Source organism: Poecile atricapillus, chromosome 2, assembly GCF_030490865.1.
Source record: "Poecile atricapillus isolate bPoeAtr1 chromosome 2, bPoeAtr1.hap1, whole genome shotgun sequence".
Classification (NCBI taxonomy): Eukaryota; Metazoa; Chordata; class Aves; order Passeriformes; family Paridae; genus Poecile; species Poecile atricapillus.
This window is the reverse complement of record NC_081250.1, coordinates 101,541,072-101,565,962: the sequence shown is the minus strand read 5'-3', so window position 1 is coordinate 101,565,962 and position 24,891 is coordinate 101,541,072. Positions and strand designations below refer to the sequence as shown.

Below are 24,891 nucleotides of genomic sequence, written 5' to 3'. Positions count from 1 at the left end.
CTCCGGGGCCGCTGCCAGCGTGCGGGGTCCCTCTCGGTGAGAGGCCTCCGCCTCGGCTTCTCCCCCCCGGGATGCCGGGGAGGCGTTGTCTGTCAGGGGCATAGCCCTGGAGAGGGGTAGGGGTGCGTGCAGCTCTCGGGGCTCGCACAGGCGGCACGGCGGCCCTACCAGGCAGGGAGGAAACAAGTAGTGGGGAGGAAGAAAGGAGGGCGAGCGGCGTGGGGGGCGAGGCTCTCCCGGGCAGGGCGCGGAGCGGGAGTTCCGTGAGACCCCGGCCCCCCTCAGGCGGGCTGGGCGGGGGGCCGCGCTCCGTGTGCGCCTGTGTGCCGGCGCGGCGCCCCCGCCCTTCCCCCGGCGGCGCTGCGCGGTGGGCTGGCGCTGGGGTATTTACGGTAACGTGGACCCGGCGGTGGCAGCTCGGTCGGTGTCAGGTGATCGGCGCCGAGGAGCCGCCGCCACAGCCCGGGAGGAAGATGCAAGATGGCCCAGCGGGGCCGTGAGGGGCTCCGCGGCGCCCCTTCCCCGCCCGCCGCTTGCCCGGCCGGCGGGAAGCGCTGAGGCCAGCGCCGCCGCGCCACAGCCCGTCCCCGGCGGGGGCACCGAGCCATGGGGCTCTGCTACAGCCTGCGCCCGCGGCTCTTCGGCGACGCCGGCGGCGGCGGCTCCATCTCCAGCGCCGCCTCGGAGCCCGAAGCGCCGGCGGAGCTTCACGCCGCTCCGCAGCCGCAGCCTCTCGGCGTCCCGCTCCGGCCCGGCGGTAAGCCCGGTGGGGAGGCGGACGGGCCGCCACTGCTGCTGCTGCAGAACGGCGGCGGCAATGGGGCGGCCCCCGAGCGGCAGCCGGCGCTGCCCAAGGCCAGCGGCCCCGGCCTTGGTGGCGGGGGAAAGGCGGCGCGGCAGCAGGCACAGCACCAGCCGCCGGCGCTCCAGAGGACCTGGGAGAAGCTGCGCCTGGAGGAGCGGGAGGCGGAGAAGGAGGCGAGGAAAGTCAGTAAGAGCATCGACCGAGCGCTCAAGGAGCAGAAGCGGGAGTACAAACAGACGCACCGCCTGCTGCTGCTCGGTACGCGTGTGTGTGTGTCTGTCTGTCTGTCTGTCTGTGCGGGGGTGTGCCGGGGCGGGCAGGTGCCCCGCGGGGCTCCCCGGCAGCGCCCCCTCCCCGGCTTTCCCTGTTTTCCTTGGGCACCTTCCATCCCTCCTTTGTCTCCCCGCTGCCCCCCCCGGCCCTGCCCTCTCGCCCCCTCGGCCGCGTCCCGGGCTCTCCCCCAGACAGGTTTACACCTTCTTTTCCCTTCCTCCTCCCCCTGGTCTCTCCTCCCCGCTTCTGGCCCTGGCAGTGGGTTCGCCATGGAGAACGCGATCGGCGCTTGTCGGGCGAGGGCGAGCGGCTCCACCCAGGCGGGCGGGCGGGAGCGATGCGGATGGGGGAGCAGCGGGGTCTGCCCCGGCGGAGAGCCCTGCCCGGGCGGGGGCTGCCCCATCGCCCGCGGCGGGAACTTCGCTCGGTGCCCTCGCAACTCGGAAACATTAACGGGGAAAAAAAAAAAAAAAAAGAAATAATAATATTTTTTTAAAAGCACAGTAGAAACGAGGAAAAATGGCCATGCATGCATGAAATGTGTGTAGCCTGTGGATGGTCCTTCTGTGCCGCGTGTAACCAGGGATGTTTAATGAGGAGCGGCTTGAGGCTCCTAAATGAGAGGAGTGATGAGCAAGAGGCTCCTTATTTAAAGAAGCAGTGAGCAGAGTAAGGGGAGACAAGCGGGTGTGGATATGTGCATTCCTCAGACATCGCCTCTACTCCACGATGTGTTCTTCAGCTGCTGGTTGTCAGATTTTTCAGGGATGACTTGCCAGCTTTTGTCCCCTCTTCTCTGAGGTGCTACGTGCGGTCTGCTGTTGCCATTGCTCTTTCTAAGCATTAGTTAATAGTCCTCTCCAGAGGATTTGTACCAGCTGATACATTTACAGTATGAAAACCACAGGGGTATCTAATACAAGCATCTCATTTCCTGCAGGAAACAGAACAGTCATACTGCAGGGGTTTTTTTTTATGGTCTGAGCAGAGGGCTTATTTGGCCTCTTAGCTGTGGTCATAAATCTCTGTTTTCTGTTAGCGTGAAAATACTGATTTGCTTTTGCATTAGCTTCTTTGCCTGTTCTCATAAAGTTACGTGGTACAGAGTTTTGGTGCTTATCGAAGTGCATTCCAGATTTGGTGTCTTTACATCCTTCTTTATCAGACCCTATTTCTGTTTCACTGGATTCCTTCATTCCTGTTGGTGGATAAGGGGAGGAGAAAATATGAGATGCAGCAGTGGACACAAGGTATGCCAGAACAGTAGTGCTCCATTTACAAAAAACAAATCATGGACTTTATTTTTACCCATAAAATACCAGCTTGTAGGATACTAGTGCAGCTGGTAGAAAGGAAGGAGGAAGAAAATGTAATTCATACTCTATAGAATTATTATTAGTGGTAGTAGTAGTAGTGGTAAAATATCTCTTCTGGTTCTTGAACTGTTGCAGTAATTAACTCTTCAATATATCTTTTTAAATGAAATGTTTAAGATTTTTATGTTTTTTCCTCCTGAAGCATCTGAACATGTGTTTTGATTAGTGTGGTTGCAAGAAGGCAGAGATCTCGTTTGGTGGCCTTCCTCTGGAGAGCATTGTCATTGCTTGAACAAAAGAATTCTAACAAATAGATACTGTGTGTAGTCTATAACATGGTGGTTGTCATAGTAAACCAGGGCAGTAAACACCTGTTCAGAAACAATGCTATTTGAAAAATAAATCATCTCTGACCTTTGTCACCCTAAAATAAATTCAACACTCCTAAGACTCCCTGTGTTCAATTTTGTTTAAAATCCATGTCATAATCAAAAAATATTCTCTTGATCTCCTTATTGTTGGGAGGAAATGTTGGATTATTGTTTCAGGCCTTACAGGTCAGGGCCTGACTTAAATGTTTCATTTGGGTGTAGGGAGAGCTGCAGGTGCTTTGTATTGCTTTTTGAAAGTAGTGGAAATGCTGCTGTCGATGAGAGGAAATGATTTACAATGGGGAAGGGTTTATTTGTCAGAGAAGGAGTAAAGCAAAACTGCATTGCACAAGGTGATAGGTTTTGGTCTTGCACAGAGGAAGAGACTTAGAATATACACAAAGGTCTTTAGAATAAAGAATATTAGCAGCCTGATATTTTATAGCATTTCAAGTTGTAAATAACTGGATCCCTGTCCCTAAGGTCTTCCTGGCAGAGTGAACCTGAAAAGCGTACCTTTGCTAGAGAGAGGAGGAATACCTTTGTACATCAACATGGAGGAAATGCACAGCAGAGGCGAAATGGTGAATGCAGTGACAGCAGAGCACCGTCACAGAACAAATAAAGTTGAGCAACAGCGTTGGCGTGGGCTTTGTGTTTCTTTTTTTAAACACAAGTTTGTAAATAATAGCCTCATTTTGGCTTGTCCTTGTACGTCTCGTACATTTACTGGGGCAAGTTTAGAGGATATTATTGAAAGTTTAGAGAAAAATACAGCATATATTTTAAGGAGCTACTATTAGATATCAAAAGGGTATGCAAATAAATGCACTAGTGTAAGAATACTATGAATCTCTAGAGTCTAAATAAGTAGTATATTAGAATACAAGCTTATAAATGTTTGAAAACTACCTTTCCTTAAAAGCACAGTCATTCTTTTATTTTGTCAAATGAAAACAATCAGCTTTGTGATGAGCTGTGTATATAAGTTATCAAGATATTATGAAGTTTTAAAGGCTTTTTGTAGTGTATGTTGGTAAATATCTCTCAAAGAGTACGTTCTTGCCTGTCACAGCTTCCCCCCAACTGATGTCTGGTGGTGCACATGATGTTTTGACACTCTTCCCTAACCTACATTCAGAAACACTTAATGTGTTTTGTCATAACCAGTGATTGTGAAAGAGAGGGTGTGCAGTAAGTGCTCAAGATCATCTCTCTGTCTGTGCCTCCCACATAAATAGATGTTTAAGTGTCAGGTGGCTGTAGCTGTGGTACTGAGGCTCTCCTGGTGCACTGGACTAACAGCAGACACAGTTTGGGTCCATTTGTTTTTCTTCTTCTGAAAGAAGAAATCACATAAAATGGAAACTGGCTTTCCACCATAGTTGGCTGTTTCTTGCTTAACATCCACTTTAAAAATACAAGAAATTGATTGATTATTGAATTGATTATTGGGTGCTGTATTATTTATAGGAGGGTTTCTTTCCTTTTTTTTTATAAGTGAAGTGTTCATCTGTGCAGAATTTTTAGGATGCTTTTACTAACCCTGAGATGAGGATTTTTTTTAAGCATATGTATTTATTGGACATATTTACAGGGCTTGATCAGAGTTTTGTAGCTTTGGTTTCTGTCTTGTTTTCTGTTTGGTCTTTTTTTCCAGAGAATTGCAGTCACCCTCTTCTGCAAGACTGTTTTAGCTGATGATTTCTTAGAAACTGAAGAAACATTACAAATCACTTTATAGAAGCAATTTACATTCTCATTTGAAGTCTCATATTTTAAACTATTTTGTGCGTAAGTGGGGTGAAGGGGAATTGGCTTTGAACAGTGTTTAACCATTGTAGTATAATTAAGGCTCATGTAATATTGAAGTAAGCTATAGACTGATTTTTTTTTTTTTTCCTAGGCAGCTGTTATCTTCTAACCTTTGACTCCTACTTTTTCCATTTACCCTAACTCCTGGTTGCAATCCTAACTTTTGATGACTTTCTCAAGCAGAACACATTCTTTTACACTTCCCTGCTAAATTGAAACTGAAAGTGAGTAAAAGCTTTTCTGTTCAACAGAAACTGAAAGTAATGATATAGGGATTGAAGGAGGGGAAACAGAGATAGTAATTTTCTTCACTTAAAAGGTACTGGAACTACTGATGTGATATTTTAGTACTGACTTGATAGTCAAATTTAGATGTGTTTGGTGATGTTCATGTATAAAAATATTGAAAATGTACCAAAAAACATAGTTCCTCTGAACTGATGGAAATCAAACACAAAGATGCCTGGTCAAGCTTGGGAAACTTCTACAAAGGAGATCCCAGAAAGCTCAGAAGTGTATAACAAAAGTAATGTGATTTTTTTTTTTATTTTCTTAACTATGCACCAAATGACTGTTGTCAGAAATTGCACAGAAATGTCTGTGCAACGAGAGTTTCTGGTCTATGATGTTCTGCATCAGCAAATTCTTAAGTTCATCATACATCCTCATACCAATTTTAAATCCTAAGACCAATGATTTTTATTTTTAAGATAATTTTAACTTGTGTATGGTGTCAACACATGTTTTTTGATAAATACCTGAATATAGTTTAGCTTGATGTGGTAATACTTTCCTAGTGTCTGCATAAGGTTGAATGCTTGAGGTGTTTTTCTGTTGCCACCAGAGATGACTCCTTCCCTGGTCCGTAAGGGAGCTTGGCATATTTAGGATCCTTACAGACAGCTACTTCTAGTATGGAGATAATGCACAGATAATTGGTAGGAGCAGATACTTTCAGGACTTTGAAATCCCAGGCTGCAAATATGGACTAATGTAATAATGCAAAAGAGTTTTATAATCCCTAATACTTTGCATAATTTGTATATCTTTTCAAAAGGTCTTCTGCTTCTTTTGTAACTTACGGCATCACAGGAAGTGGAATATGCGCTCCTTGCACAGGAGGAAACCAGCAGGCAAAAGTCATCAGGACATTTGGAATCAGTTCTTAACTTTGGGGGAGTTTTAAGTGTACTGAAAACAATCCCTGACTTACAATACTTAGCTTTTCTTTATCTGTAAATTAAAAGCTAATTAGATATAGCCCATATTTAGGTGTTTTACCTTATTTCCATTCTTTGATTGATTTTGCTTACCTTTAATCACTTGATATATAAGAAAAAAAAAATAAATCGTTTGTCCCTGTGTTAAATGTAGTAATACTGGGAGGCATTAAGTGCTGTGGAAGGGTGGGTTCTGCAGCTGTTAATTAGAACTTTTGGTTATTCAGAAAGTTTTGTGTATCAGTGTGTATTCCATGAATGCGTATTGGAATGCAGTGACTTAACTGAGCAAACTTTGCAGGTATAGTATGTCATTTTACGGTCCCATTACGATTGTAACTTTTTGACTGCTGAAATTTTGATGAGTATGTAAAACTCCTAGATTGGAACATTTTTTTTCTGCTTCCTGGTGCCTTTCTCCCCAAATGGTTTAGAAGAAACACTATTTGAAATATTGTCACCATATTCTTCCCTTTCCATTGCCTAACCCACACACCAAATTTCTTTTTCTTTCATTTTATCATTTTTGACACAGTGTGACTACAAATTTGAGGAAATACTTAACAGTGGGAGTTTTTCGTAGAGTCAAGGCTTTCCTCAACTTACTTTTTCAAGTCAGGTACCATTTGAGCTTTAAAGCTGAAGTAAAGTTGAATTAATTTTTTTTAAAGTTATTCTTTTTCTTTTTTTTTTTTTAATCCAGCAGTCTGTCTGAGCTGTGGCAGAAACCTGGCCTACCTTCTGCTTACCAAGTTTAACTTAGTTCATAGTTATACATGTTCTAGAAATATTTTGCCTTTGCTGAGTGATGTGGAAATGGTTCTTCTCCATGGATTTTTGAATAGCAGGAGAGAAACAAAATGGTGTAAATAAGGTAACAGTTGTCGCTTATTCTCATGTAAAAGGGATAGAATCTTAGGCAGGATTTGGAGGAAATGCAGCCTTGTATCTGGCCTGTGTACATCATATTTATACTTTTTTCAAGAGTGGATGAGCATGTTAAGTACACTGACTAGCATCTTTCATATTATCCCTGTAATACTGTATGAATATATGTGTGAAACTCCTGTGTCTTGTGATTTGTCTGCACATGAATATTAAATAAAGGTTTAAGAACTTAAAGCCTTGCAGAATAAGCTGTATGAAGAAGGAAACGTGTGCTGTTTGGGACCAGATTAGGTAAAAAACTACTTAAGAAAGGATTTATTATTTACTTTTTCTGTGTTCATGTACAGAAGATCAAAAAATCCAAGAAGAAAGCTGCCAATTAATGTCTGTAACATAAGACTTAACATCAATCACCTGTAGTGGAACATCTTAGCTGATAAGGTCTCTTTGAAGTAAAAATTGAATTGCATTCTCAGAATCTGGTATTTTACATTTGTTTGGTTTTGAACTTAAGTTTGAAGAATTCTAAATTCCATTTATATTTAAGGTAATGTTATATTTCAACAATAATAGATTTGTCCTTCTGAAAATATTGTTATTGTAGTAAGTCAGAGCCAGGTAGAATTACATATTCTATGCTGTTATCTTTATTTTAGAGAAGAATTTACATCACGTGGGAACAATATGCATTTTGCAGCTTAAAGCTGTTTAAAAGTAGAAGGGTTTTTATTCCCCCAAGTATTTAAAATAAAAAGAAAAAAAAATTTGAAAGTTTTGCACTTTTTGTATCAAAGACATACACTTCTAACAGTTTCTTTTAAGAGGACTTCATTCCTTTAGAGAGCAAAAAGGAAATTCTTCTCAGCAGTTAATTCAAGCGAATTATCTAGTTGGTCTTCAGAAAATGAGGCCATTCCTTCTGTGATTTGGGTTCGTGCATGCAATGGAGATCAGTAGAAGGCTGAAAAAACATCTGTAATAGAAACCTGACAATAAATTGAGTCCTCGCTCTATGTGGGTATCATTTCTTCACCCCCAGCCTCTCTTTCTTGATTTGAAAATCCATACTTTTTGATACATGTAATATACTCTGTGTTTAATTTGTCCTCTGTGGATTAAAATGGATAAGGAAGAGTTGTGTTTTTCCATCATGAAGAATGAAGGCTATGTTAACCTGCCAAAAGTGTGAACACAGATCCTTAGTATTGTGTGCAAGTGTAATTTATATTAAGCAACTTTATCTTTTTTTGAAAACTGTTGTGAGTGTTGCTGGGACATTGCCAACTCTGCTATGCTGCAACTCTCTGAACTATGGGCAATTAATCATTCTGTATCTTGGAGCACATGCAGAATGCACTTCATGGTGTTAAGCAGTGCCTTCTTCAGAATCATCTTTATTTTCCCAGATGCCTCACATGTGGAGGACGAAACCACAACAAAAGCAAGTTGTTTTTTTTTCCTTAAGTGAAGGCACTCTTTCAAGGTTCACGTTTGAATTATTTTTTTATGTTGATTGTAGAATCATTTTCTATTCCAAATGATATTTTTTCAGACAGAGGTGCACATGTTTGTCTTTGCGTGCACAAGCCACTGAAGTTCTTGTAAAACGCAGAAGATTGATCTGAGGAATCCAGGTGAGATAAACCAACCTTCAAGAATCTGTGGTTGGATTATGTCTTGGCATATCTCATAGCCTTAAATCTTCATAAGCACAAAGCAAAGTGTAATGGATTCTGTAACAAGATTGCTTTTTTTCATCCTTTGACTCACTGGACGTCTGAATTACAAAACAGACTTATACTGTTATCTTCTGCCTGTTCGGAGCTTCCTGTAGTTGTCTAATTCACTGTCTAGCAGAGATAGGAACATGATATTAAGCACTTCTAACATGTCAGCCTTTGCAAAGATGTATTTTATTTTTTATATTCTTTTATAAACTATAAGCCTAAAATGCAGAAGAATATAATAATTTGTATAAAGGACATACACAGAATTAATCACTTCATAATCTGAAATGATATGATTAAAGAGTTTGGGGGAGGTTTCAATTTTTTGGGGTTTTTCTAAGGTTTTAGTTGGATTTGGTTTGTTTGCCTTTTTTTTTAAATCTAATTTTTAAATAGACAAAAGGACTCTTCTTTCTCAGTGGCAAGATACTGTGAAAGGTACTTATATCTCATAATGTGTCTGCTTTAATTAAATTTAGTAATTTCATCACCTAATACTAAAAATTGAATAAATTTAAAAATTCCTTGATGTGTATGAGACATTCTTCTCCTTCAGCTGTGCTTAAGAGCTTCATAGTACATTGTAAGTCTGGTACTGTTATGTGTGATGCTGTGGAACCTAGTCATGTATAAATAACCAGAAAAATTGCATGAAGGACCGGCTATAACTTAAGAGAACTTTCGGATCCTTTTATTCATTTGGTCTACTGACTTGTGAGTGTGGCTGAAGGCAAAAGAGTAGCTGTTCAAACGTTTTGCTTTTATCCCTTGAAAATATTTCCATGAATGAAAACAGATGGGAACTACAGAACAAAAATTCTGGTTTGGATTGAGTAGTTGATTTTCCTTTGATTTAACATTTTGAAAGAAGAACAGAAATCTCAAGTTCTTTAGAGTATTTTCTCACACTTGGGATGGGATGTGGAGAAAAAAATACTCAACCAACCAAGAAACCACCCATCTCTCATGTAAATTCTGGTGGCTTTGTTTTGTTTAACAGTACTTTAATTGTTTAACTGTACTTCAAATTCATAAAAATCTGGACTGTCCCTGTGGATGAAATAGCACTGAGAGGGGAGCACAAGCTTTTGACACTGAGAGAAAGACTGGATAACAAGTTGTATTTAAATAACTGCCATGCATTGTTCCTTTTAGTAAATATATTTTTATTCTTGATTTTAGGAATATTTTTACATGTTCTGTGATTCTTCAGGGTTGTAAAGCATTTATTTTGCCTTAATGGAAGACCATTAGAGAAACACTAGAACTGAGTTTGATCTTGTGCTTTCTGACACCTTGTTTCCAGATCAGGAGCCAGAGCAGTCCCTCTTCCATGAAGTTCTGAGTGCACTCCGAGTGCATAAATCTGTTATTCCATATTCTATTGCTGTTCTCTCAGGTTTTCTTATTCTTCTCAGTGTGACATCTGAGTTTGTGAGCTTGCTCGTTCAGTAGTGTCTTTTCAACTTGGTTACTATTGAAACAGTACAGTTGGTGTCTCGTTCATTGTAGAGTTTGGGTTTTTTTAAATGAGGAAACTACAATAATATTTTAGGGGGCCATATAGTCACTCCGAGGGCCCTTCTACTTCTTAACTCTGTGTATAGAGGTGAAAATGTTTGCTCAGCAGAGGTGAGGGGAAAAGAACAAAAAACGGTGTGCAGTGGTGTTTGGCTTCTTCTGTCAGGGGATCCTGGCTCCAGGTGTATGTCAGCTATGTCTTTGAACTACCAGAGGTGGAGGAAAAACTGTTTCATAGAAAGGCTGAAATGGAGAGAGTAGTTTTTTGATACTTGAAGTTGCTCATAATTTAATGCAGAAAGGATCACCTGAAGAGCATTCAACTCTCTATGACTCCCATTTGGCAGTAGTCCTTGTCTAATTAAAGCAGATTCACAGATATGTGATCTATCTGCTGGAGACCGAATGAATGCTTTCTAATATGTCAGGAAAAGCTAAAGCAATGCAGTAAAAGGTCAAACAGCCCTACAGATATGCTAGAGAAGGATTTGGAGAGTAGGCAGGAAAGATGGGACTATCTTTTCATGCTGCTTCATGCTATCAACAAGTACCACTGCTTGTGCTCCTGGTCCAGCTGTTTCAGGAAAAGCAAACAGGGGCTCTGATGCCCTGGATCAGTTGTTCCACACTTGTTCTGATTCCCTATACAATGCTGAAGAGCAGGTACATGTTAATACCTTGTTCTACTCTAGGGGAAGGCCATTCATCTTAATACCACAGTTTCTCTGGGTTTCTGTGCTTTGGTTGTGTGAGCAGTGTCACAGTCTGCCAGGGTTTTGCAGCACCTCCTGTTCACACAATGTAGACTGTGTGCAGGACAAAACAAATACGTAACCTTCTCAAGCCGAAACAGCATAACATCAGTACATCCTAGTGTGCTGACTGCCACTGAAATGTAACCTTTTCTTAATGACAGTATTTCTCTTAAGATAAAGATGGCTGGACAAGTGTGGGAGCAAAAGTTTTCTTTTTGTTTTTCTGTTCCTACCCTTACTTTAAAAGTAAGAATTTCTGCTGTTTTGGGATTATTGTTGGGGTTTTTTTTCATATGTATTCTCTGTCTTCATAACTGATAAAATATAATTTGATGATCTGATAAAGGAGTAATTAGAAACTTGAATTAATTGTCTGTTCACATAATGTGCAAAGAAATGTTGAGTTATCTCTCTTGTGTCAGACAAAAATAATTTGAAGATATTACTGAGTCCCACATAAATAAATAGACACCATCTTTTGAGTTCAGTCCTTTATTCCCTAACACAGTTTTCTCTCTGAACTTAGACTGATAAAGACTTTGGAATTGGTAGCTGCTTCATCAGCTTGAGGTAAGCAATCAGACAATGGAGCAGACTTTAGGAGTTTATGAATAACTAGACTAAAGTCCAGAAGTGTCTAGTAAGATTTTTCCATTTGACCATATATGTAACCACGACATCATTTCACTTCGTCATAGTCTCTGTGCTCTAAATTCATAAGTTGCTTGAATTTTAACATGGATATTACACTATTACTTCATACATAGTGTTCAAGTTAGTGCTTGTTTTTATGCTATTGTTTTGAATCCTAGTTCAGAATAGGACACACACTGTCCCAGCCATCCACTTCAGCTTCTATGAAGTTGGAATTTATACTATGCTTGCTTTCTCCGTCTTGTTTTGCATCTGTAACTCGCATAGTTACTCCATTCCTTGACAGAAAACAGTCTGGAAAATAGTCTTTAAAACGTAATTGTGCTCCTCGCCAGTTGCTCTTGTCTGACTGTTTTTCCCAATGTGTCAGAAGTGGGAAGTGCCTACTTTAATGGTGTTTTTATTTCTTTTCTGACAAAAGCATTTGTTTTAATTTTTGAAATTAGTATATATCCAAGTGTTTTTGAAACTGGCCTATAAAAATTTTTGTACTCTGTTTCTGCTGCTTCAAGAGATATGACCTTGCAGTGGCTCATGGAAGAATAATATATGACTGTACCAGGTTTATCATAGTTGCTGTTATCCAATGTTGCTGCTTGTCCACACTTGAGTCCTTTGATAGGCTAGGATTATTCACAGTGGTATCTTAAATCAGTGGGTAAAAGTTTACTGTAACTAGTTGATGGTTCACACTTCATTCTTGAAATCCATATATTATCTGATTCCCAATTCACTTAAAACATGTTGTATCGATTGTTTGCAGAATAACATCAGGCATACATGTGCTGCTTATTTATAATATCAAATTATATTGACATAAACCTTCAACTTAATCAACTGTGTTTGCTATCCATATCCCTCAGATATTTATTTTTAATTAAGGAAATAACTAATTACTGATTCATTGGCATTAGATAGTAGATACCAGTCCTGTGCTTGATGGAATGTGATTTTTCTCAAACTGTGTGTAATCTAAACAGTGGGATCTCATACCTGAAAAAAACCTTTATTGTCTGATGCCTTCAGGTTACCTCATAGAGTAGCAGTAAATGTGGTTGACATTCCTTATGCCGTTATCTGTTGTGATTTGCAGGGAATGCTCAGATCCTTCTTGTGGAGAGATATCCTGTAAATATTAATAAAAGAATGTTTAAATCACGTTGTGAAGACAGAGGGCAAGAATCTCTGTTTAAAGAATTAGTTGTGCTGACACACAGGGCAATTTGCTGTTACTGTTTTAAGGTAAAGAACCCAACTTGACATTTTTGTGTGAAAATGAGTGTTTTTGTTAAACACTGAAGCTGATTAACCACGCTTGGTCTAGCATGGTGTGGAAGAGGATGCTGCTATTATGATTCTTGTAAAACAAAGAATTTTGGTAACCTGAGATACTTTGGAAACAGCAATACTTTGCTCAGTCCTTTTCATCTCTATCATGTAGTCTGATTTTAGGGTGTTTGAAAATGTCCATGTCCTTTTCTTATAAAATAAACCAGCTGCTTATTTAAATCAGTAGTTTCAACAAGCTGAAAATGCTTTATCAAGATGAAGTACTAAGCCAGTTAAATACTAACTGCTACTACAGACCAGCACAGGAGAAAAAAGATAATCTCATGATGATGTTTTTTTTTGTTTTCTTCTTTTATTTTTTACTGGCTGTGGTCCAGAAGCGTCTTCTGTACTGTGTTAGATCTTGCAGGCAGTTGCTTGGACCTTTTATGAACACTGTTTTTCAAGTCAGCTGACCCTTGTTACTTTTTGCCTTCTTTGTTTTTGTCTGAAAAATTACTGATTCAGGTTTTGAAACAATCTTTACTATAGAGGAGTCCAACTCAAAATGGAAAGCTCTTAAATTCAAGCATTTAGTAAACTAACACTTTTACTTTAGGTCAGCTTTTTGGTGGCATTTTTTTTAAAGTAGTTAGAAAGGGTAACATGTGTTACAGAAACTGCTTATTGCCAGAATTCTTACATGTGATGCATGCTGGAAATCAATTCTTACTCTAACCTTTTACTGAAATGAAGGAATATCTTACCTTTGTAGTCCTCTTTTTTATTAATAGGTATTTGACTGATGAATTAAGTCTCTCTGAACACATTGGGGTAGTCTCGTTTTTTAACTCATCCTAAATGTGCACTAACAATTATCTCAGTTCATAAAATACCTGACCAAGTATGTCTTGTCTGTCATCCCATCATAGACAGTATGGGTTTTAATTCTGAGGTGTATTCATTTTTTTCAGAGCATCAGGTGGCTTGAAAATCTTTCTTGACCCCATCCCTGCTCAACAATGTATTTAATATTTCAAAGGGTACCCCTTCCTCTGTGGATGTTTTGATAAATGCTCTAACTGGAGCCCAGTCTTCTAGCATTTTAATTAACTCTCCACGCAGGGACCCTTCATGTGGAGAAAACGTGTCTTTTCTTTTAAAAGAATTTCCAGAATAGATTGTGAGCATAAACTGTGGAGGAGGAAAATTTACTTATGAGTATAGGAGCAGTTGTGTTTCTGATTTTGCTGTAGTATATAAAGATCTGAAATTCTAAGTCAGCGTAATGTGGAAGTATGTAAAACGCATGCTTTTACACTGAAAGCATAGTAAGTCTTGCTGTGACTGCAGGAATCCCAAATGTGACCTTAATTTTGTTACCAGTCTGGAATTTACTGCTTAAGTTGGAAGAGGGAGCTGAGATCCAGAAGCATGGCAGAAAACTTTCTTGAGTGCCTGATTTCTCAGTCTGATTATAGCACATCATCACAAGTGCTTCAGGAGTACTGAGTGGTTTTGTCTTCTACCAGCTTGCCTTGGAGTCAAATGGTCCGTGCTGATGAAGACTTACAAAAGTGTTTTGTTTCACAGTCTGAATCTGTCAATTCCTTCAAGGAGAATATTGGTAATTTTTATTTTAGTGGTATTTTTGGCACTTTGTACTTGGCTGGGTCCTTGAATATGCACTTAATGATGTTAATAATTCGTTCATTTGTTTATTTTGAGTTGACGTTATGTTTTTTAAAGGTACTCTTATTCTGAGCCTTTAAACTGAAAATGCAGTATCTTTCATGAAGCCTGTAAAATGCAGCATGTAACTTCTGGCTCAACAGCAGGGTGCTGAAAAAACTAGGGTAGATTTTAGAACAGCAGATTTATTAAAATATTGACAGAAACACTTTTTTGCTTGCTTTCCTAATTTTTCCTTCTGGTCATAAGTACTCATTGTTATTCATAATGGAAAACTTTAAGCTGAGAGGTTAAAACATAATAGAATCAGCTGGATTGTATAATAAAATTAACATTATCATTCAACGTGTTATGTTGTCTTGGATTAAATGACTGCTTCCTTTCTGCATTGCTCATAGTATTCTCATTCTTTACAGTATAGAATAAAAAATAGCAAATGTGTGACATGTTGACTGTATGTTATCTTCTCTCTTCTTTATGTGGATTCATTCTTGCACTGTACACAGAAGTCTTTAGTGGCTAGTGTGGATTTTTCCAAGTAGTGGACCATTGATATCATGAGGACCATCCTCTTGTTCAGATGGAAAATCTAAGTAGAAGTGGATCATGTTCAAATTTACGTATTATCTAATTTTCAACATGGCTACAGCCTGCCCTACTTCTAAAATTATTTTAGAGAGCTGTTAAAATAAGCTGCTACCTTTGGTGTCCAAATTGTTGCATTGATATTTACTCTAATTTCTGAAAACTGCCTTTCAAATTAAATAATCTTGAGAGTGAGAAACATAGCAATAATGCTGCAGCTGCATGACCTCCTCTGATGGTTACACATCCAAGGTGTGAAAGCCCAGCTGTGAAGAAACTGAACTTTCTGGTACTGTTTTTGTGTCCCAATGCCACCATAATGATCTGGGCCTCTCAGACACTCCTCAGACAGGTTCCCTGTCTTGACAGCATGAGAATGTTTTCAAGTCTTGAAAGTTCCTGGCTTTTCCTGAATGCAATCTCTACTTCTAGTCCAGTAAGAAACACTGACTGGTAGCAGCTGTTGATATCCTCTAATCTCACTTCAGATAAGCATGAGAGGCGGTGTAGTGGTGAGGGTATCTTGGCAGCAGTATGCCAGGTTGGGGTGCTGCCCCATGTTGCAAAGATTATCAGACTGCATTGCTGCTGCTGATTTGCATAACTGAAAAGTCTCCATCTGACCAGCTTTAGGAGGCAGAGGCCAACCAAAGAATGAGTCCCTTACTGTACCCAGCACGTCTCTGAGCCTAGACAGATGGACAGCCACACTCCTGTGAGGGGAAAACTTTGTCCCTGCCTGTGCTTCTAATGCATGATGAGAGTGCATGGGAAGATGATTAGGCAGCAGCTCGTTGTTGCATCAGTAATCTGATTTACCCAAAGATGAAGCAGATTGTTAGTTAATGAATTGGAGGTTACCAGGATTTTCTTGCATGGTCAAATTCTTGCATCATGCTCATGGCTTAAGTTTACCTTCTCTGGTCATAGCACTGTATGTAGTGGTAAATTTTTTATTACAAAGCTTCTGTATAATTTTTAGGTCTACCTTTTTTCCTTAGAAAATGTGTGTGACTGTAAAAGTAACACTTCACAAATATTTCTGTGTTCAGTATAAGTTATTGAACATGTCATCAGTGGGCTTGATAACAGTGTAGATTGGAAATCCTGTTTGGATCCTGAATTATTGTAACAAAATGGGATGCAAATCCCACTCAAAATAGAATGCTATTTTATCTTATTATTTTACATCACATATCTATTCTGTTCCTCAGTGCTTGTCTTCTATCTGTGGTACTATGCCAGAACTAATGAATCCTGTGGGATCTTATCTAAGGTGAGGTCAGTGTTGGATAAACCATGTCAGTAACTCAGAAAAAAAAAACCCTGTGTCTCAGGGTATTGTAACTGCTGGCCATTGCTCTAAAAAAGCCAGTGGAATTACAAAGAAAGTTCAATAACTTATTTACAAGTATGGAATAAATTTAGGCAGAATTTGAACGACTATCTGAACAGATACTGTGTACTCAAAAAGACGCTGTGATATTCAATTCTGTCTCTACCTGCGTTCCTAGTTACCTGCTGGTTCAGGTGTGAAGAGTAGTGCTGCTGGATGTGAAGGGATTTGTGTGTGTGACCTGCTGTGTGGTGAAGCAAACTTCTCTGTGGCAAAAAGAGGCATACAGTTCCTGTTTCTCAAAGAAAGCTGTAGCAGCCTCTTGGCTGAGCCAAATGTCTTCTTACACCAGTTTCACCAGTTTATAGGTACCATTGTATCACCTCTGTTTGCTCTTTACGCACCATTTGCTTGTACTGAATGAAGCAGGATTCTGTAGCTAAACTGCCATGGCTTATCCCATAGCATAATTAGAACTGTTAATGTTGTCTTTGCAATTTGGAGAACTGGGAGTAAACTGGGAAAGAAAACTTGTGGTAATTTCATTATGAAGGCAGCATGGATTTTATTTTTTTTAAACTTGGGGTGTGCATGATGGTTAATTTCAAGATCATCTCATGAAATACCATATTCTGATGAAACTTCTGCACAAGACAGAAGCTGGTCTAGCATTTTTATAATGGTAACCATTGTTTTTATTGCAGACTGAAGTAAATTCTCAGCTTCTAATGGCTCTTTACTGAAGGGTTGCAACCTTCACATGGCTTAGTAGATATTCTTTATCAGTTTGCACTTCTTGCCTTTGAATGAGAATATGCAAAGGTTCTGTTTATGCAAACAGGAATCAATATGCAAGTTTTGTTTATGGCTGTTTATTTTTCAGGCCCATATATTTTCAGTCATCTTCTGCCAGATGCAAGTTAAAACTTCTGCAAGACATTCTCCCCACTAATGGCAGGAAATAGGTACTTTTGGAAGGCCAGGTGGTTTTTAAGAGCACTTTGATGTACTGAGGTGCACTGGATTGGCACTCATTCGTCCCACCCTATTAGAGTAAATGCCGATGATGGGGTTTGATATGGGTTTACCTGAGAAAGGCAGGTGCGGTGTTCATAGATGCGGGGACGTGAAGGCAAGTGTCGAGGACCTTATGTTAGATGGTATCTCACTGTGTAATACTCACATGTTGACTGTTAACTGCTTTAAATATTTCCTAAACTATTTTGTAACATATGAGGAGGACTGCTTCTTGCATCTCAAGTCCTAAATAAACCCATTGCTACCAAAAACAGTAATTGCAAAAATCACTGTGAATAGTCTTAGCAGAGATATATTCCACAGGTTTCATTCAGGCTTTGTAGTTAAACAGTGATAACTGGTTAACTCTAGACATGGCAACAGCAACTCTGAAAATATTTGTCAAAGTTTATTACAGCTTGTGATTTACTTTTTTTTCAGTTTCCCATTCCCACTGTGCCCCCCTCCAGTTTACACCACGTTTGGGATGAAATGCATACATTTCTGTGTTGGTGCTTGGGTAGCAGATAACAGCCGCGCAATTCAATTATCTCCTTCCAGTCTCACAGTTTCTCCAACTTGGCCATTTTATTGCAACCTCTTTTAAGGACGATCTCTAGTTGAAGATAGATACTGAAGACATTGAGAGCTTTAAAACCAGTTCATGTACCCTTCATGTTTTCTATGACTGCTGTTCCTGAAGCCCTGTGCAAGGGAAGGCTGATTGGTAAGTATCTGTGACTTAGTGGAAATGGTTTGAGCGGTGGCAGTATCCAGTGTTACTCAGGGTTATCCTATTAGGCCAGCCTTACCCTATTTCTTGTAAAGCAGTAAGTCTCACCAACTTTATCTTAGACAAGACTGGTGTTGATTCAAGGTGCATCTCCTTCTTCTTTTTCAAGATGTTCACCTTTCATTTCTTGAGCTTTCCTCCTATTTTTGGGCTGCCAAATGCATCAGACATAGGTGAGATCACCTTTACTCATCCAGAAACTTAGTTGCTTATTCTGCAAACAGGCCCTCCTGCTGACTGGTGCTTGAGCTGCCCTTCTGATATCCTGATTTGAACTTCATACAAGTGATGGAATTCACTGAAGGAATTATCCATTCTACAGAGATAGAGAAATTCCCATCTGTTAAACTTTGTGTTGCAATAAATCTTAGCCAAGATGTGGTAGATGTGATTCTAAAATCATATCACTTTTCAAGACACATGGCTTCACTCTTCTGTATACACCAGTGTGTTGAGCTTGAGGAAAGCTCAAGTATAAGTGTCCCCATAGGTTCATCCTTTTTCTTTTTGAGCAATGTGATGTGCATATTTACAGTACTGGCGTGCATGTTAACTGCAGACATCAGTAATTTGAAACTTATTTAGCAATAATAAACTTGCAGGGTGGGTGTTCCTAACTTCATGAAATCTCCCTAAATAGTTTTCACTGAATACAATTTTACCTTGAATTTTGAGATAGAACTGATTCAAACTCAAAAAGGGATGTCAAGTTTTGAGAGAAAAATCAAAGCTGAGAAATCTTTCCATTTTCTGATGCAGAAGGGATAGCATAACTGATACCTTGATTAGGAAAGTTCAAATACAAATATTTAGGGGGATGTCATGTTTGCTTAAAGATGTTGGAAAGCAGCAATTTGCCTTGATATTATGAGTGAATGAGTGTTGTCATTACAAGTTTTTGTCTTCTCAGGGGACCATGCATCCTTGACTACTACAGTGTTGTGTATATCAACTTACCAGCACTATAAATATAAATGTTCTGATGCAGGCTTGTTCTGCTACCAAAAGATGTAGCTGAAGAATTTAAGACAAGTCTGTCCACCCTGATAATCTGTAAAATTACCAGTGCTTTGTTCTTCTGATTTAAAAGAAGATATGCTTGTCCTGTTACATTTTGAGAAAACTAATGATTAATTGACTGTTTGAGATGTTGTTGTTGTAAATTTATGAACAGATTTGTTTATCAAAAGAGCATGCATGACATTTTAATAGTGATGTTAATGAAGTAGTGCTACTGTCACTAGGAATACTGGACTCATTTCCAAAATTTTTATGGTTGTGTGGACCACTAAGATGACTAGGAGGAGGCCTTCTCTTTCAATAAAACTTGGATGCATAAATTGTGTGTAAACATGGCAGGAGGAGTAAGAGTGATGTGTATTCTCAGCTGTAGACTCTCAGCTTAGGACATCTTAGCCAGTTTGGAGAATTTCCCTGCTTGATTTGTCCCTGTATTCTCCCTACTTTCACCCTGTCAAGGCTTTCAGAGGCGACTAAGAGTGATAGGCTGGAATGGGGTGACATACCCAGAGGTGGGACTGACCAGAGATAGGTTCACAGGTGAGTGTTGCTTTTCACCAGGTGTTCTTTGGGAATTCCTGTATTCTTTGCATTTTGTCTTTAATCCTCGTGGTGGCAGCACACGCCAAGAGAAAGGAAGCCAGCCGCGTGCTGCTGACCTGGGTTTTAATTACAGTTAAAATGTACGTGCTCCTACTTACACTTTCAGCTTGTGTTTCCAGTGGGGCAGCTCAAAAACAGAAGGTCAAAACTTTATCATCTGCGATGTCAGCTTTTATGAACTTCTGAGAGACATTTAATTGTGAGAAATATTCCCTCTTCTCCTCTCCATCACCACACCAGCAGGTAAAGGCAGCATTTGTGACAATGGTGAGCTGCTGAGAAAACTTACATGGCAGGGTTGAAATTTCAGTTGTCAAAAATGTTATCCAAAGACTATTGCAGTTTTTGAATGGTGAGGGTTTTTGTTAACCCCAGCACTACTGCCAGGACTCTTGTTGTTCAAGGCACTATATTGCCATAGTCTTTCCTAAATTTGTATTCAAAGTCAGGTCTGTCTGATGGATTCTTGTCGGAAACAGAGAGATAGTGTCAGGCATCCAGTGAAACCTATCAACACAAGGCACATAAAGAAATATCAAATATTAGTAATGAGGTACTGATAACCAAATAACTGAAAAGTCACTAATAGACTGAAAAGTTGGCTGCAGATTTAACACTGTGCTGATTAAAGAAGGTAGAGAGAACTACCTTTTGTAGTATCTGAAACAGCCTTTTCCAAAGTAGCATCATAGGTAATTTTTTTACTGTAGACTGACTTGGTCATGTGAGTGAACAGTTATTTCAGGGTGGAAATGTTGTTTTGTAAACCAGCAGAGTGTTTTCATGTCATTTCATGTCATCTGCCTGACCTCACATCAGTTTCTTGAGATCTTTTTCACCTGACCAAAAGTGTCAGGTATTTGTTCTGTCTTCTGTGTTTCCTTGGCATACTGTGAAACTCTCATCATATATATCAGACTTCTGGGACTGAAGCCAGTGTTACTGAAGTTCATAAAGTACCTAGAAGAAGGAAATAAGATAGGAAAACAAACAGCAATTTATATGGAAAACAGGTAAATGTAGTCTGTACACACTTTTTGCAGGACTAGTTCTGGTATCTGACCTTAAATTGTTTAAGACTACTGTTGGTGCTCCTCACTGAAGTAAGGATAAAAATGTGCTCTGTCTGCACTGTATTCCAGTTAGAAGATTTGAGAACTGGAAAATGGGTAATAAATATTTAAGTGAGGACATTTGCTGGATCTCAGAGGTGGGCTAAAAGGCCAATTTAATGGCTCTACCTTCCTGAGCTGTTTAGGATAGAATGCATTTAAAAATAAATACAAATTGAAGGGATAGACCAGTGTGCCTATAGACATCTGCTTCTTTATCTTTGCATCTTTATTTTAATTAAAGTCTTTTATCAAATAAATTTCAGAGCTCAAGATGGAAGTCTCTGCAGAACTAGTTATAGGACTAGAATAAATTGTTACTGTATGATAATCAAGAGAATTTTTTGGTTCTTATTCCATATACGACATTAAAATACTACCAGGAAAAAGAACTGTATGTTCTCTGTATTGATATTGGTCTTACAGGGAGCATGCATCAAGCCCAATACAACTGAAACAGGAGCATACTTGCTAATATGAAAACTTGTATATAAGCTTAAACTGCATCCTGAAGAGGACAGGCTCATGTGTGCAGCTTTTCATTTGCAGTCATGCAAATTTAAAAGCTGTACCAGAAATTCTCCAGAAAATCAGTGTTAGATCTTAAAACTACAGTGTTACTCAACAACTGGCAGATCACCTTACCTTTTTCATTATATTTATTTTTCCTTCTTGCCACTGTCTCATTCAAGGAAGTTTTTGAAGCTCTATAGGCATGTTTCATGTTGTTATATGTGGTAGATTTATGAACTTCCATTACCCAAATCACTACTTGTATTGTAAGTGTTAATGACAGGATTGCCCTTTCATGTAAATATAATACAGTCTACTGACCTTCACTGCTGAAAAAGCACTATTTGATGCAGTGTGGTTATGGAACAGAGTACAAATAAAGTACTCTTTCTTTCTTGGTGACTGAGATGGATATTCTTTTCCTTTGTTCATCCTGTTAATTTCACAGTGTAAAGCAAGTTTGTGGGAAGAGAACTTATATTAGACCAATTGGTATAGTTGGAAGTGGGCAAACTGTTGTGTACATAAGGATTTGTGTGTTTTATGGTCAGAACATTGCTTTTATTCTGCAGCCCAATGTAGAACCACCTTTGAAAGAATGCAGGAGTGTGGTTGTTTTTTTTTCTGTATGATCAGAAAAGAGGGAATGACTTGCTACTTGATTTTTTTTTTTTTTCTTTGAGAATGTTGTTTGGTTTGCTTTTTTTGCTGAGAGTTTTGAAAAACCCTGCAGGGTCCCACCTGCAAGGCAATCTAAGACTGAATTCAAGAATATGGTAATATGGTAATGGATATGGTAATAGAAAATACCCTGTCCAAGAACTGTCTGACATGCAATGTTCTAGACTGAAAATTCAGAGGGAAAACAGCAAGATGTAGTTCAGAAAAGTATTGGTATTTGAATTTTGGGAGAATTGATTTCTTTGTGAAGCACCTTGGCACATATACTGGGTTACTTGTTTTGTAGAAGGGGCTGCTGCTTTGTACTTGCAGGGAGGGGAAAGGGAATGGTGGACACTTGTGGATTAAAACTAGGCCAGCAGTTGGTGTATTTATCAAATAGCGGGGTTTTAATGAATGCTTGGTGTTGTATGCAAAATTTAAAGGTGCAGAAAATACAAAGTAATTGCTGCAGTCACTTATAAGTACTTGGGTCTATATAGTCTTTAGAAACTGTATGGTTTCTATAGATGGGCCATAGCACTTCAGCCTTTGGTATGAAATTACATACTTTTTCTTTACTAGCACCAAAATGTGACTTTATTGCCCTGTGATGCTTTTATTTTAAGACTGTGCAATATATGTGACCTCTAATTGTTGAACAGCACTGATTCATAGTATTTGTAACATGAATCAGAGAAGAAACATTTCCCAAGTACAACAGGTATACTATGCAAAGAGTAATTGCTTAAGGAACAGCCTGGTAGCTTCATCTGTTGCATATTTTGCATTTAAAACTTTGTGGGTTTCAAATCACAATGTTTCAGCGGTATTGGCAACTTTCAAAGACTGATATTGCTTATGGGTGGAGTCAAAAAGATTTCAGTACAAAATATTGGCAGCTGAGTCTGGCAAGATTCACTTTCCAGACTTAGTAAGCAAATCCATTTTAATTCGTGTATGATGTTATGTCTTTCATTACTCACAGACTATGTTACCAAAGAGTCAAGGGCAAATACAATGATTCCCCACTTTGTTACTGTACAATAAAGTGAATATGGACACTTTTTACTTTATGGGGTCTCGCTGTGCCCAAAAATAAGGTTTTGAACATACTATCCTTTCTTGTATGGTACTGCATGCTGAGGAAATCTGTTCAGCTGTTGAGAGATTTGGGGAATAAAGGTCTAAACTACATCCTTCTGCAGTGTGTCTGTCACTAAGTAGAAAATGCTTTTATATACAGCCATTTGACAGCATCTATTAAGATCTCCATCACTTTCTTAGGCTATTCCTTTGGAGAGGATGAGTTGGAGTAAGTAAACAAAGACTTTGGGTCTATTTTGAGATCTCTGTATAAACATATGGTCTTCTGTGTCTTTAAGATTCTTTTAGGCATGAGTCAGGACTTTAGTGTAAGAAGTGAAAATATTTTTATTAGGTGGGAGTGGTCTTGATTTAGAGTTGGAGTATTCTTTTGCCTATGGTACTGATAAATTCAGTTTGTCTGTCTGTAAAAGATGTATATGTGGAAGTGCACTGCATATAGTGAACTAATTTCTGTTCAAAAATGTAATGAAATCCTTAAAATCTACCTGCATTATTTTTGAAGGACAAAAAAATACTGACTAACATTAAGAAATCTGGTTTAGGTTATCTGTGTCACAGTCACTGAGCTCATGTCCTTTCCCCTTCCTTTTTGTTAATCATTCCCTCATGAGCTCCAGTCATCCATTTGGTTCCAGGAGGGATCGGACAATTCTCCCCAAGTTAAAATGCTGGATCTATAAACTGCAACTCTTAACGTCTGTCTTGCATCCAGATTTTTGAGACTATGTTCCTTGTAGAAGAAAGAGGATTCCTAACCCCTGACTGAAGAGTCTTTTTAAGGCATAGCATTGCCTGTTTCAAAGAAGAAAAAAAAAAAAAAAAAAAAATCCTGGAGAATGTCTTTTTAAAACCATGAATATACCTACAAGTCTGCTTGTCTCTCTTCTGCTTCCCTTTGTAGCCCTCTTCTTTCATGTTAAATCTGTTGGGGTTTTTCACAATCAGCACACATCATCCTGTTTTGTTTTTGTTTTTTTATTTTATTTTTCCTGCAGAGGAACTTATCCAGACTCTGCTTTCTAATCTTTTTTTGGAAGAATGCCTTTTGCAAATCCTCATTGCCCTTTGCTGGAGGTAGAGCAAGGGTTTACTGAGCTCTACAGCTTCCTTGGCATTCCTTCGGCTGTGTTTGAATATTTGTATTTAGTAAGCCATTTTGGTAGTCTCGTGAGCAGGCTACAGCATTAGAGCATAAGAGGATGTAAGAATTAGCTACACAGGATGATTTGAGTAATCCATCAAAATCTACAGCAGCTTTACCTTTTAGGGGATTTTATGCAGTTCCTAAAATTGTTGTGGTTTTGTGTTTTTCAGTTATGACAGTACTAAAGCAGTCAGTCTGGTTGTATTTCTCATTAATGTTGAGTCATACATTTTAATAATAGCTGTATGTTTAGAATTTCCTAGGATTTTGTACTTTCTAAAGTAAGAGTGAGGTAGGCGAATTAATCTTTAATTTGATTATGTGGCTATAGACCTCAGATAAATTTGTTAGATAAACTGTACGTGTTACAAGAGTGCTGTATTTGTCTTATGTAATCATGAAGTTGCTATTAGTGCTTGTTACAAAAAGGTATTTTTAAATACTTGATGTCTGTAGAATGAACATTCAAATAAATACATGAAAAATACTGGAGGTGCGGTTCAGCAAAATGTGAAAGTCGATGAAGAAAAGGTACCATTTTAATTTTTCTAGGTAAATTTTTCACAAAATGCCTTCCATTTTTTCCTTTTTTATGACACCTCCACTTTCTTCCCCTCTCCCCAATATTATAACACATGCATTTCAACTTTTTTTGGATCCTTATAATTTGTGAACACTTGCACTATTCACAC

The 24,891-nt window shown here is 39.1% G+C and overlaps 1 protein-coding gene across 1 annotated transcript in view; it reads left to right on the top strand.

Moving 5' to 3' along the window:
* The first annotated feature begins 410 nt into the window (after positions 1-410).
* Positions 411-24,891, top strand: part of GNAL (G protein subunit alpha L) — a 181,307-nt gene continuing 156,826 nt past the window's right edge. Inside the window, exon 1 of the mRNA XM_058830404.1 lies at positions 411-1,063. Within this exon, the coding sequence (XP_058686387.1) occupies positions 607-1,063 (457 nt within the window). The 5' untranslated portion in view covers positions 411-606. The remainder of the gene's footprint in view (positions 1,064-24,891) is intronic.